The 13,433-nt window shown below is 39.7% G+C and overlaps 1 protein-coding gene across 4 annotated transcripts in view; it reads left to right on the top strand.

Moving 5' to 3' along the window:
• Window positions 1-13,433, top strand: part of LOC134397695 (SAM and SH3 domain-containing protein 1-like) — a 603,491-nt gene that overhangs the window by 570,519 nt on the left and 19,539 nt on the right. For all 4 annotated transcript variants that reach the window (XM_063124570.1, XM_063124569.1, XM_063124572.1 and 1 more), the window contains 3 exons: window positions 4,456-4,527; window positions 6,822-6,965; window positions 12,149-12,284. In XM_063124570.1, the coding sequence (XP_062980640.1) occupies window positions 4,456-4,527; window positions 6,822-6,965; window positions 12,149-12,284 (352 nt within the window). The remainder of the gene's footprint in view (window positions 1-4,455; window positions 4,528-6,821; window positions 6,966-12,148; window positions 12,285-13,433) is intronic.

Below are 13,433 nucleotides of genomic sequence, written 5' to 3'. Positions count from 1 at the left end.
CAGTTTAAAGAGATGAAAATCTCAGCAATATTTCCTACACCTTTCCTTTTAGCTGCCATGTAGTTCCAAAAACTTTCCTTTTAATTTCAAAGTCAGGGAAACTACCTCTTAAACAGGTTAACGGCTTTGCTAATTTGCTATCTCTAATGTGCTTCTTCAAACAAGAAAAGGTCTGGCCCTGTCTGCTGTGTTGCACAAAGTGCAAGTGGTGATGGGCATAAAGACTAGAAATGAAGGTTCACTTAGGATATTTTCAGCAAGCCAGTCTTTTACCATTATATGGCAGCATGTGCAATCAATTTGGCTTGAATGACCACATGGTGACAAAGAAAAACCGTGGGCCAGTTTGGAGGACTACTTGAAGGACCAGTCTTGGCCCCTCAGGAAAAGGGATGTTTGAGTGTGGTAGATGGCCCACCTGCATCCTTTCACACAGGGATGGAACATCTCTGGAAAAAGAATTGAGGCCTACACGCACAGGTTTTACGTATATATCCCATAATGCAGATGTTCTAGTCCCTCATGAACATGTGGGGATGGCAGAAGTAGGTTGGCAGGCATGCACATGGATCTTCCATATGATAGGCTCTGTATGGAAGATGAAAATAAGTTTGTGCAATGCTCTCCCTAACCAAAAGAGGAATAGAAGGTCTACATAGGAGAGGTTAGAGCAGGAGTTTAATGCAGCCGTTTTGGCAGTCTTTATACGTACCTTTCAGAGTTTCCTGTATCAGTGACTTGCATTTCCTTTCTTTCTACTGATTACTAAAAATATATGTGGGCAACCTCTGCCCTGTGACCTGCATGTGGCTTGATGGGGATACCCATGCTCAAGCCCCAATTGCCCCTCTCCCTGCTGAGTTTGTACTCAGCCAAGCTCGCTTCTCAGCTGCTTGGTAAACTTGCATGAATGTGATTGTACTGGGAGGACAGTATGTGGAGTTGAGTCATCCTTTTGCACTGACTTCTTAGCACAATTGCACTCCCAGTAGCTCTTCGGTGTGCTGGTGAGAGTGCAATTTAAGTGGCGAAAATGGTACATGGGGAGAACCATACTTGTGCACCATCCTTCCCGTTTAAATTGTGTGCCTCTTCCCAGCTAATTGATGCTGGGGAATGTGTGTGTGTGGGGGGGGGGGTTTCGGGCATTAAAACCTTTCGATCCTGTATGCTGAGATGGGGGGTGGGGAGAGAGAGAGAGAGGGAGAATATGAATGGAAGCAAGAATGGATGAATGAAGGAAAGACAGGATGGTTTCTTGGGCAGTGTGTGTGTGACAGTTGTGAATGAGGTGTGTGTGTGAGAGAGGGGGGGATAAATTAAGGGGCAGAGGATAAATGAATTAGAAGAGAGGGTAAATGATGGGGGAGCAAGCGAGGAGGGTCAACATTTGGATGAGGCCCCAATCACTTGGGTGTACAAATACTTACCCCATTAACAGGACAATCCCTGTTAAGTGTTTAGGATTATAACCTAAAGTGTGTTTAGGATTGCAGCCCACAACAGCCCTATAAAGTGGGACAGTTTTTTTCCAGTCTCATAGATAGGAAACTGGTGTTGAGAGCAAGTGAATTGCCAAAGGCCACTAGCAAACCCATGACTAGATTGCCTTGTCTCGGGAGACCCTGGTTCAAAATGCAATCACAGTATCCATTGATTCTCAGTGGCTCTCATATTCCTTTGATGCTGAGAAAGAACAAATCATCTGTCCTATTTTCCTACAGCTGTAAAATTATTTTCTTTGTAGGAGGGAAGGGAAGCATACTTATTAATAGATTCATAAGACCTAGAGGAGATTTCAGTGGAAACAATTACGTAGTATAGCACATTAAGAGTTCTAAGAGCCTAGTGTTAGTTCATTTTTAAGGGTGCGACTTGGTGGACAAAAGAATTACAAAATCATTATTGCTAATTTGTAGCCAGCTTTGCTCCATTTAGCTAGTGACCACTGTGAGCTACATTATTATATTCCTAGGACAATTAACCCTTTTCCCTAGGTGCGTCATACATTAGTTGGTTCTGCCCTGCTTTGTAAAGTACTTTACTCTTTCTCCAGTGATATTCCCTTTTTTCTTTTTTACTACTGAGTAAAGCAGATACACCAGATAAATATACTTTGGCTTGAATATTCATAATGTGCATATATATCAATAGGTAGTGTGACTCTCATATCCTTCTAAGGATGTTGAGAATTTTTGTCCCATAAATTTTCCTGTTCTGAACACAACTGCCATTCCATATAGTTGTTTATGGTTTTGGTAATCAGGAGCCAATTCTCTGTGTATGCTACTTGATATGAGTTTAATTTGTTATGTAGGAGAGAAAGGTATGTCTTTCCCCCTTTTTTCCAAATGGAGCCTTTAGTTAACTACTTCTTGTGGCTCTCTTCTTTCCCAAAATGGCTAGAGCCTGATACCCTGCTTGTGAACTTTAAGCACTGCACCCTTTTCCTCTGAAATCATAGTTCATGCTTACTGTAACCTCAGGGAACTGTGGAAGCCTCTTGTTCAGTAGGACTGGTTACTTGTCTTGTATTTTCATTTACTTTTGGCATCTAAATTTGTTTTGGTGGCCAAATATGCATGGATCTTCGAACTTGCACCAAAATGTTTTTTGATTGCATGACCATTCCATTGAATACCCACAGTCTTTATTTGGCATGTTACTCATACATTTGAAGCTATGAAGTATATATTTGAAAGCAAGTTTAATTCTACCAGCTCTAGGAATACAGCTTGAATCCTTAAATACTGATACTACTTTTGGTCATTCATCACATTCTAGCAAATTGCCAAAAGGCATCTTTTGACTATGTTTATATATGCTGTCACATATGCCAAATCTATGATAAATGCCCACCAGTTACATTTAATTTCAAAACTTAATTCCAACAAGTGGATGCTCCCCCAACAAAGGCTTTTTTTGATGAAGGATAGAAGATTTCTTGGCAAAGGTCTCCAGATGCAGCTTATTAGTCAGCTTCTGGTAATTTGTAAACTAGTAATAGACACAATTAACATAATATTAATAAGAGATATACTATAAAGCATTTATTGTGTGACATATTGTTGGGGCCATACAACTGTATAATATAGGATAATAATTACACCTCAATTACTTTATCTTTGTTTTGGGGGAAAATTTTATATTTTCCATAAGATAGGGAAAGATATAAACACAGACAGACAATGGGGCTGTTCAGACAACACTCTAACCTACACTCAGTGAGTTAAGTGTTGGTTGTTGATGAAATGTGGGTTGCTTGTTGAATCATGGGTTAGCGTGTTGTCTGAACTCAAAACATTTTCTCCAGGGTGACTTGTTAACCATGCAGTTTGTTTTCCAAACAAGGCACCTTGATAACCCATGGTTTATTGTTGCGTTGTTCAGGGTGGCTAACAAGCAACCCTTGTGGACATTCAGACAACACGCTGAGTTCAACTAACCCACAGTTCAACAACAACTCACATTCAACCACTGAGTGTAGGTTAGCATTGTGTCTGAACAGCCCCACTGGATCAAGGTATAGAAATGAGACTGGTTTACTTCTAGATGGGGCAAAAGCTCCTCTTGTGTAACCCTACAGTATAGCACCTTTTCAGAAAATGTGTTATAAATGAGGACCATTAGCTAGAGCCAAGTACTTCCTTCCATTACTGTGGAAATGTGGCTTTGCTTAGAGTTCTTTTTAGCTTTTTCGAAGAAAGGTGATGTTATAATGCTGACATGTTTAGGCAGACAAAACTATTATAAATCAGCATCACTGTTTCTGGCTTGTGCTGCTGGTCTGAGAGTGACTCAGTCCACTAGTCTTGTTCCACTAGATTCTGTGCCACTGTAAATATAACCTACTTTCTCTTGTAGAAGTAACAAAGCTGCTTTGTATCATGAAGGTCTTGGTGGAGCCAATGCTTTCTAAGAATTAAACCCCTATTAATGTATCTGACTTGGAAACTTAGGCAAATTACCTTTTGGATGTGAGGTATTGAAGGTATCTTTGATATCTTCCACACCTTTTGTGGTTGAGTAGATCCTTAGACTTTCTAGATGTTTGTCTGCTCCCAGAATTTGTTCAGTACCATGTATGTTTGGGTCTAAGTCTTTTTTGTTATTACATTACACCCCACTGACAAAAAAAGACACTGGAAATGATAAGATTTAAATGTTGTGGTTTATGTAACATGATTCCTCACTCTAGGAATACTTCCAGTACTCCTTTGTAGAACTTTCTTACCTGAAAATCAGAGGTGTTAAAATGAACAGCAAACGTTCAGGGAGAGACATCAGAATGCATGAATGTAGTGCCAGAATCTTTTAAGTTTCTCATCGTGTTTTGTTGCTACTATTATTTGTACAATTGGATTTCTCCATTGTCTTCTGTCCTCCAGAAAATGTTTGATTCTGTGTACTGATTTAGTTTTAATGAGATTAGCAGAAATCTGTCTTATTTCACAGAGGACCTGCAGCTTTGGTGGCTTTGACTTGACAAATCGCTCATTGCACATTGGAAACAATTTGGATCAGATGGTAAGTATGAGATACAGGTCCAAATATGGCATTGCCTGAGGCTTATTTTTCATGTTACAAGTGAGGCACAATGATGGCATTTATAATAGAATTAAAATGCTCTGGCAACTGCCATAATAGTAGCTCTACAATCCAGGAAAATCACAACAATTTTCAGTTTCTAGAAGCTGAGCTGATTCTTTAGCCACTACATTTTGATACATACTGCATTACAAGTTAGTATTTGCCATATAATTATAGTGATTAAAACTTGATTTCAATTGTCACCTGTTTATATTGGAGAAAATAAATTAGCATTAAGTGTGTGTGATAAAAGTACAGGTGTATCCAGTGTCCACAGTTGCTTGTTTATATGAAATGGGCCATAATGTGGGGTGGGGAAAGTGTTGAGAATGACAAGGAGACTTATATGGGGAGGAGGGAGAGTTGGAGGAGGAGTGGTCCCTATATGGTACCTTTATGCTTTCTTCTATGGGATAACCGACAGCATCACTGGAAGGGGAACATGTAGATCAGGAAAACAATATTGGGGAAAGGATTAATCACTCGCTTCCCCAGAAAGCTTTCCCAACCTGATTTAAGAGTGGGTGGGCTGCAAGTGCTTTGAACGAAAAGAAGAGGGGAAAGGGAGATCTGATCATGGCTCTCCCAGCATATCAACTAGTTTGGCTCTAATTCTTGTTCTATCCTTTGTGCAAGTTGGCAGCTTGCCCACGATATTTGAGCATGTTGCACTGGCAGGGTGGCAGAATAATTTTTTTTAAAAAAAAATGGTTACTGATTTATGGTTTTTCACTTACGTTTTGACATTGTTTTAAGATTAGGTGCAGCTTTTTCATGAAGTACAGTGCTTATGATTTTTTTTAAAAAAAGGTAGGCTTTTCCCACTCCCATCCCCCCACCAAAAAAATTTCACATTTCTTACTTCTAAAGTCTTTTTCTCTCATTTTCTATTCCTTGAGCTAACTTTATCCTTGCAACAGGCATTTTTGAGAATACTGAAAGCAAGCAAGGAAACAGGCATTCAGTTTAAAACCATGATTTTGTTACTGAAACACATCCTACTGCTGTCCCAGTGAATCTAAATCCTTTGAGTTCCTGAATTGCCATGAATTGGTGTGTGAATGTGAAGGAAATGGCTCTAGTTGGAAAATATCCTAGCTGAAAGTGGCCAGATGGCTGGCCTGTCTTGGGGAAAGGGGAGGTGTGGTGAAGTGCAGCTGCAGAAGGTTGGACATCTGGAACAAACACATACACAGTGTATGGAATATTAAATGAGTAACAAGATCATGCTGGAGTTTGGATTCCTCCACCCCAACCCCCCCCCCCCCAAACATCCTTCTGGATTGAAAAAAACGTTCTCTCTTCTCCCTGGAATTTAGGATCATCCTATAAAGTTGAACAGCAGTAGATTCTGGACAAATAAAAAGATGCAGTCTTTCACACAGCACATTATTTTGTGAAATTCACAAGTAATGGCCACAGACCTGGGTGGCTTTTAAAAGGATTACGCAAATTCATGGAGGCTGTGTCTGTCATTAGCTACTATCCATGGCTGCCAAATAGAATCTCTATATTTCAATGTAGAAAGATCCATCGAGCAGGAATTAGAAGTTATTTAGCATTCTGACCCATGACTCTTGCTGAAAAATCAATGTGAGTGGCCAATTTCCACATCTTGGAAGTTTTTCGATGTTTGTCCCCATGCTTCTCCCTCACCACTTCCTATGAAGTGTCAGCTTTGGTATGGAGATTCTGACTTATTATCTTGGTTTGTTAACCAACCAGTTTTTCCCAGATTGGACATAATGAGGAACCTGTGCTTAGTGCAAGCCAGGATCTGTACACTAAAACCAGGGGAGGGGCAGAGGAGCAATTGTTTACAGTTTCATAAACTTCCCCAACATGGTACCCTCGAGATACTTTGGGCTTCAAATCCTATTATCCCCAGCATGGCCAATGGTCAAGAATACTGGGAGTTATAGTCCAAAACTTCTGGAGGGTACCAGAATGGGGAAGGCATTATTTGCCACATCAGTAAGAGGTTCTGAATCTATTTATACCGGGATTAAGCCTCTGTGGAGTAACATTACAAAAATGCTCCAGAAGCAAATCTCACTGGGAAAAGCCGGCCTTGTCAGGAGAACCTCAGTTTCTTTCAAAATCTGTTAAATGTGAGCTACAAATTTCATCTGTTGTTGTCTCCTTAAGATTCATTTGCTTTGAGAGTTGACCAGAGAAATATGAGGATTGCAAGTTGTGCTCTTTATTCTGATTCCTCTCTCATTTTACAGGGGAAAGATGGTGATTTTGTTTACAAAGAAGTGATCAAATCTCCCTCTACGTCCCGCATATCTCTTGGTAAAAAGGTGAAATCTGTCAGAGAAACCATGAAGAAGAGGATGTCTAAAAAATACAGCAGCTCCTTGTCAGAGCAGGTATGCAAGTTTGGTCATTTCCTTGTTTGCTTTAAGTTAACACCTGGGTGCTTTACTTTCAAAGGTAAATACTGAAAGAGCCGTTGATGCCTATGTTTGAGACATCGTTGAAAGGTACAATAGTGTCACTAGAGAAACTTCCCATGGGTATAGTGTAGTAAACCAATTCCAAGGCCCTTTCAAAACAATTTACTGTGAAAAGAGCTTCAATAACATAATAAAAGGGAGGTAGAATTGAGTTAGGCTAGTAAAGTATATGATTTCATTCCATATATGATGGTAGTTCACATGCTGTAAAGAATGAATGGCTTTATATATTTTGCGTTAGTCTTCTAGCAATGTCAGAGTACCCTAATACATGCTCCAAATTATACAGCAACATGCAATTTACAACAATCACTTTACATTAGATTAAAAGGAATAAACGTCTTTCAAATTTAGACTGCACTTTCCTATCTAAATGAATGTCATGCCATGTCCGATTAACCAGGTAATTTCTATTTTATTTAAAATATCTGTGCATCACTTCTTTGTGCAATCATCATACAACAAAAAGATGCAATAGAACTATTTTAAATCTTCTGCCATTGAAATTATCAGTAGTATAGCTACTTAAACATACCATCTTTCTAAAAAAAGAAAAAAGCATATCATATTAAAATATAAATACTGTTTAAAAATACAAAATATGTAAAATTTATTAAGAAAATATTTTAAAATATTGGGGATAGATAGATAGATAGATAATACAAAAACCACTTGCATTGCATCCTGGAGTCACTCTGGTTCACTTCATTTCAACATCTCTGGCTTAGTGGTAGAGCACATACTTTGTATGCAGAAGTTCCCAGGTTCAGTCCCGTCATCTCCAGATACTTATGTATTTATTTTTGCATTTATATCCCGCCTGTCTTCCTCCAAGGAACCCAAGGCGGCATACATAGTTATCCTCCTCTCCATTTTTATCCTCACAACAACAACCCTGTGAGGTGGGTTGGGCTGAGAGTTTGTGACTGGCCCAAAGTCACCTAGTGGGTTTCCACAGCCGAGTGGGGACTAGAACCCGGATCACCCAACTCCCAGTCTGACGCTTTAGCCACTACACCACACTGGCTCAAATGTGATTGGGAAAGATAGTTCCAATAATAGGAATGCGTCTCTGAGAGCATCTCTGTATCACTTTGCAGTTTGTCTGTGCTGCATGGAAGGCAGTATCATCCCCAGTGATGTTCCATATAAGCCTAAAACAGTCCTTTTATATAGGAGAAAAGTCTGTGAATTACATTTTGTCCAGAAAACTTTGCAAATGAACTTTGCAAATGAACATGCTGTGCCTTTATCACATATTTAATTTTCTCGTTGCAGAAATCTATATAGTTGATTCTTAAAGTCCTTTCTGAACACGTATTCCTTTTAAGCTACTCTTTCAATTTCCTCTGGTCAAAATCAATCTGTTTTTCCAAGCAAGTTGCGTTTGGCAGACTTCATTCAATTTGGTTTGGTAGGTTGTCAAAATACCCAACACTTTTTTATTCTCTTTTTTTCCCTCATCAGTCTTTCCACTTGAACTATAAGCATAACAAGTAATTGCTGGAGAGCAACCACAGGCATTGGCATCGGCTGGAAAAATAATTTCCATTTGTTAAATATCGCCCTCTAGAGGACTGTTGAATAATCAGGCTGCAGCAGTGTAACCAGTACATTGCATTCAGGAGCTGAAGGCTGGTATTTGATAAGCAGAACACTGCTTCATGTGTTTATCTTTATGTCTTCCGAGGCAGATTGGAATAATACTGCCAAGCTAAATTCAGGTCTCCAGCCCCTGTATTTTACTTTGACTCATTCTTATCTGCAGTGGCATGGGACTGATTTCAAGCCAGAAGCCCATCACTTTTGTAATATGTTTGTTCAGTATCCTATCACAGTGGCTCTGGAGCCCTGAGTTACTGCAAATAAATAATTTGTTTGAGGATCTGTGCAGGAATGAGGCAGTCCTTATTGTCTGCCCTGAAGCAAAGCCCATTGTTATCCACCAGACCATCTCAGTAGTGTCAGACTCCTACTATAAGAATAGGAGGAGTAACATGTTAGCACATCCATCTCCCAAAGCCCATTTCGGGTGCATCAGGTTGGTACAAAGTTCTACTATAATGCTGACGGATGTAATACAAACTTCATGTCCTCTGTTGATTCTAAAATTGAATAGTATTGTAACACAGCTGAACATATACATCTTTTCTTGATTTTGGGGGGTTAAGGAAGTTCAAAGTAGCCTACCTGGAGCAATGCTCATTGAAGCACTACTTATACCATAATTGGGTAATAAGAAATAGTAATTAGCTAATCAGTAGAACTAAAGAGCATCTCCTAACTAATGTTAGTGCACTAGAGGCAGCTTGACAGTAATGCTGCTGATAAATCAGACTGCAGCTGCTTTTTAAAAAAGTTTTGTACCTGAGCCTTGCATAGAAACAATTTTAAAACAATAATCCTTTAAAGAACCAAGCCTCAGTTGGTTTTAAAATATTAAGTATATTGTGTCTTGATACCAAGATTGATTATCTTCATCTATACCAAGAGTCATCCTGAAAATTCGGTGTGAGCTAGGAAGAGCTAAAAAATGAATGTTTTAGGGCACAGTTCTAGGCATGTTTAGACAGAAAAAAGCATGGTTGTCTGGGGAATGCTGAGAGTTGTAGGACTTCCCCCTGTATGGCTGGCTGGGGAATACTGGGAGTTGTAGGACTTTCTGTTTAAACACACATAGGATTGCACCCTTAGTGCCTTAACTTGGAAGTATAGCAGTTTCACTTAAAGTAGGGGTGGCCAACTTGTGGCCCTCCGGACGTTTTCGCCTACAGCTTCTATCAGCCCTGACCAGCGTAACCAATTGTGACGGTTTATGAAAATTGTAGGCAAAAACATCTGGAAGGCCACAAGTTTCCCCTCTCAGACATAAAGTTTGTGGTACCAGCTGAATCTTACAATCAGGTGTGGCAATAATGAAGCCCAGGGATTGCCAGTTCCAACTGTGTCGTAAGTGCTCAGATATCAGGTTTAACATCATATTTGTTGTTTACAAACTTTTCCCAGTACCATACAGCAAGAAACAAAATGTTTAAATAAAATGAAATGTACCCTTTCCTACAAATATTGTATGGCCCATCCATAAGTATTCTCCTTGCTTTGTAGCTGATCTTATGATTTCTGGAACATAGAGAGTGAGCGGTGTAATATTTGCATTCACGGCCAAGTCCTAGGGAGTTGATGTGCCCACAATTTAGTAAGATTCCAATTTCTAATTCTGATTTCATAAGAACTGCATGGACATTTCTGCAAAGTTACCAGCAGCAAAAATATTCAAGACTGGAGTACAAGAAACACAGACATTAGAAAAATGGAAGGCACTTTCTTATTAGCAATCTGTGGCTTCGGTTCTCCAATTCTCTCTGGAGATTTGCTTGATTTGTGGGAAGATGTTTCCTGATGACTCTGCAGCATGCAAATAACAGGCTTCATTCAGATGGTTTGTGATTGCATGTCTGTGGAATAGCCAACGATTCTTGTATATCAGCAGGTTTCTTTTAATTTCTTGCTGCAGATAGTCTTGAATATTGTACCGTGTTATTTTCTTGAATTGTCATTTATCAAACAAAATGCTTTCTTTACACCAGGATGTTTGCACACGTCCACACACAAACATAAATAAATGTTGTTCTGACTGCAGTTAGCTCCCAGAAATTATTGTCTCAATCTTTTTGAATCTGTCTTGTTACTTGAATGAATGGGGGGAAAGCCCATTAACTTAACACGTAAAGGATTTTTGCTTTGTTTACAATTTTTATAAGTTGTTGTATCTTCAGGTTATTTCATTTTAACACTGCACCTATGAAAAGTAATGTGCTTAGTTCTTCAGTCCAAACTGTAACATTTGTGTTATTTCATCTGCCATTTCATTTATGCGGTATTAACTTTTCATAACTATCTTCAGCAAATTACATGAAAAGGTTGATTTTAAGGTTTATAAAAGTTTCACAAGTCTAGAAAACACAATGAAGGAGCCAGATCACAGTAGATATAGGTGATAGTCAAATGAGTCTTTTAATTAATTCTACTGTAGATGTTTTTCTCTTTATGCAAATGCCTTTTCTGTACTGCTGAGGAATGACTCTTTCTTCCCATCAGCCCTGTTCCTGATTGAGTATTTTTTTAAAGAACAGCTTCCCTCTCATTGTTTTTTTTTCCACATTACCTCCTGGGATGTAAGAGCTGCGGAAGTTTATGCAGGGATGGGAGGAGATCTCTCTCTCCACCTTTGACAATCTTTCTCCACCCTATGGTCCTTAGGAACAATCTCCAAAGGACTATGGCGTTGCATACAAAGGCTGCAGGTCCTATGTATTTTTACCTGGGAGTAATTCCCATTCAACACAGTAGGACTGCTGTCTGAGTAAACATGCAAGTAGACAAATGGCTTCATACAGCTGCAGGGAAAGATATGTTTTTGTTTCCAGCCTTGACCCTGGTCACATTTTCTCATGGGTTCAGGCCATATTTTCTCATTTTTTCACTTGCGTCTTTTTAGTCCAGCCTGCCCCAAGCTGGTACCCTCCAGATGTTTTGGAATATAGCTCCCATGAGCCTCAGCCAGCATAATCAGTGGTCAGGGATTATGAGAGTTCTCCAAAATTTCAGGAGTGCCTAATTTGGGAAGGCTATTTTAGTCTATAAGTGGTTAGGAAAGAAGAACATAAGAAGAGCCCCGCTGGATCAGACCAAGGCTCCAACTATTCCAGCGCTCTATTCACACAGTGGCCAACCAGCTGTTGAAATAGGAACCCACAAGCAGGACACGGGTGAAATAGCACCCTTCCACTCATGTTCCCCAACAACTGGTGTACATAGGCTTACTGCCTCTGCTACTGGAGGTAGCACATAGGCCCCTTTTAGGCCCCTTCCAACTCTACTATTCTATGATTAGGACTAAAGCCATTGATAGCCTTCTCTTACTATCCTTTTCTAGGTTTGTCCATTCCCTCAGTAAGGTCCTTTAGAAGGTAACTATAATTCAGCCTCATAACAATGAGCTGTACTCTAGGTGGTAACATTTGGCAAACTACATAAACAGTTCAGACTTGAATGTATGAGAATCTGAAAATAAATTGTGTGTAATTTTCTTTCAGGATTCTAGCCTGGATGCAATGCCAGAATCTCCTCAGTCACCTCAGCCAGATACTGATTCTCTGGATAAACCCAAGCTGAAAGCTGGTGGTTCAGTAGAAAGTTTGAGGAGCTCACTAAGTGGCCAGAGTTCAATGAGTAAGTAATAAGTACAAAGTTCAACATGGCCTGGTTGAGATGTAACTCAGGGTTTATTAGACCAAAAACTGGTATTGTACCCATCCCTTCATGTGCTTTCATACTGGGATACTGAAATTTAACAATCCCAGAAGTGTTGTATTATGGGGCATAGGAGGAGAAAGCATGTGAACACAGTGGGGCCAGTCACTTCATGGTTTGCTTCACCCTAGGGTGACCATATGAAAAGGAGAACTGGGCTCCTGTATCTTTAACAGTTGCATAGAAAAGGGAATTTTAGCAGGTGTCCTTTGTATATATGAGAACCTGGTGAAATTTCCTCTTCATCACAGCTGCAGGAGCTATACTGCAGATATACTGTGACTAGATTTAAAAGAGGGCAGGGCACCTGCAGCTTTAACTGTTGGATGAAAAGGAAATTTCCCCAGGTTCTCCATATATACAAATGACACCTGCTGAAATTCCCTTTTCAATACAACTGTTAAAGATACTGGAGCCCTGTCCTCCTTTTCATATGGTCACCCTACTTCACCCTCACATAACCTACAATTGCCAGGTTTGCACAACATGACAACCTCTGAGCCGGGATTGCATATTCATAATGGTGGCTGCACTCACCTGAGTGGGGGTTGCAGATGCAACCTGGTGTCCATAGACACCATGGCTCATCATGGGTTAACTAACCCACACCAACTCAGTGTGTCATCTGAGCCTGGTCAATGTTTGGTTGTAGTCTAATGAACCTTGGCTTATTAGGCCAAGATAGCTATGGCTGAACCAATCCGGTATCTTTTTATATGAAACTCATATTTCTTTTTTAAAAAACTCATAAAAAAGCCACACACAAGGGAAACTAAACATGAAGCATAGTTTAAATCACAAATGTTAGAGGGCAAGTCAGTCAGTATTTAGAAGAACAGTACTTCAGTGCTTATCTTGTTCAGACAGACTGCATGTGGGCCAATATTCCTGGAGTATTTTTGTCTAGAGTTAGTCAGACTCAAAGGAACAGATTTGTTTGAGGTAATAGGGATTGAGCCTGTGAAGGGAATGAAAATACCCGATGCTTGGTTCAAATAAATTGTGAGATTTTCTACTGTGGGATGCTTGATAGTACTTGAAAACCAATGCTTTGCTACCTTTTTTGTG

The sequence above is a fragment of the Elgaria multicarinata genome, chromosome 4, assembly GCF_023053635.1.
Source record: "Elgaria multicarinata webbii isolate HBS135686 ecotype San Diego chromosome 4, rElgMul1.1.pri, whole genome shotgun sequence".
NCBI lineage: Eukaryota > Metazoa > Chordata > Lepidosauria > Squamata > Anguidae > Elgaria > Elgaria multicarinata.
This window is presented reverse-complemented; position numbering and strand designations above follow the sequence as displayed.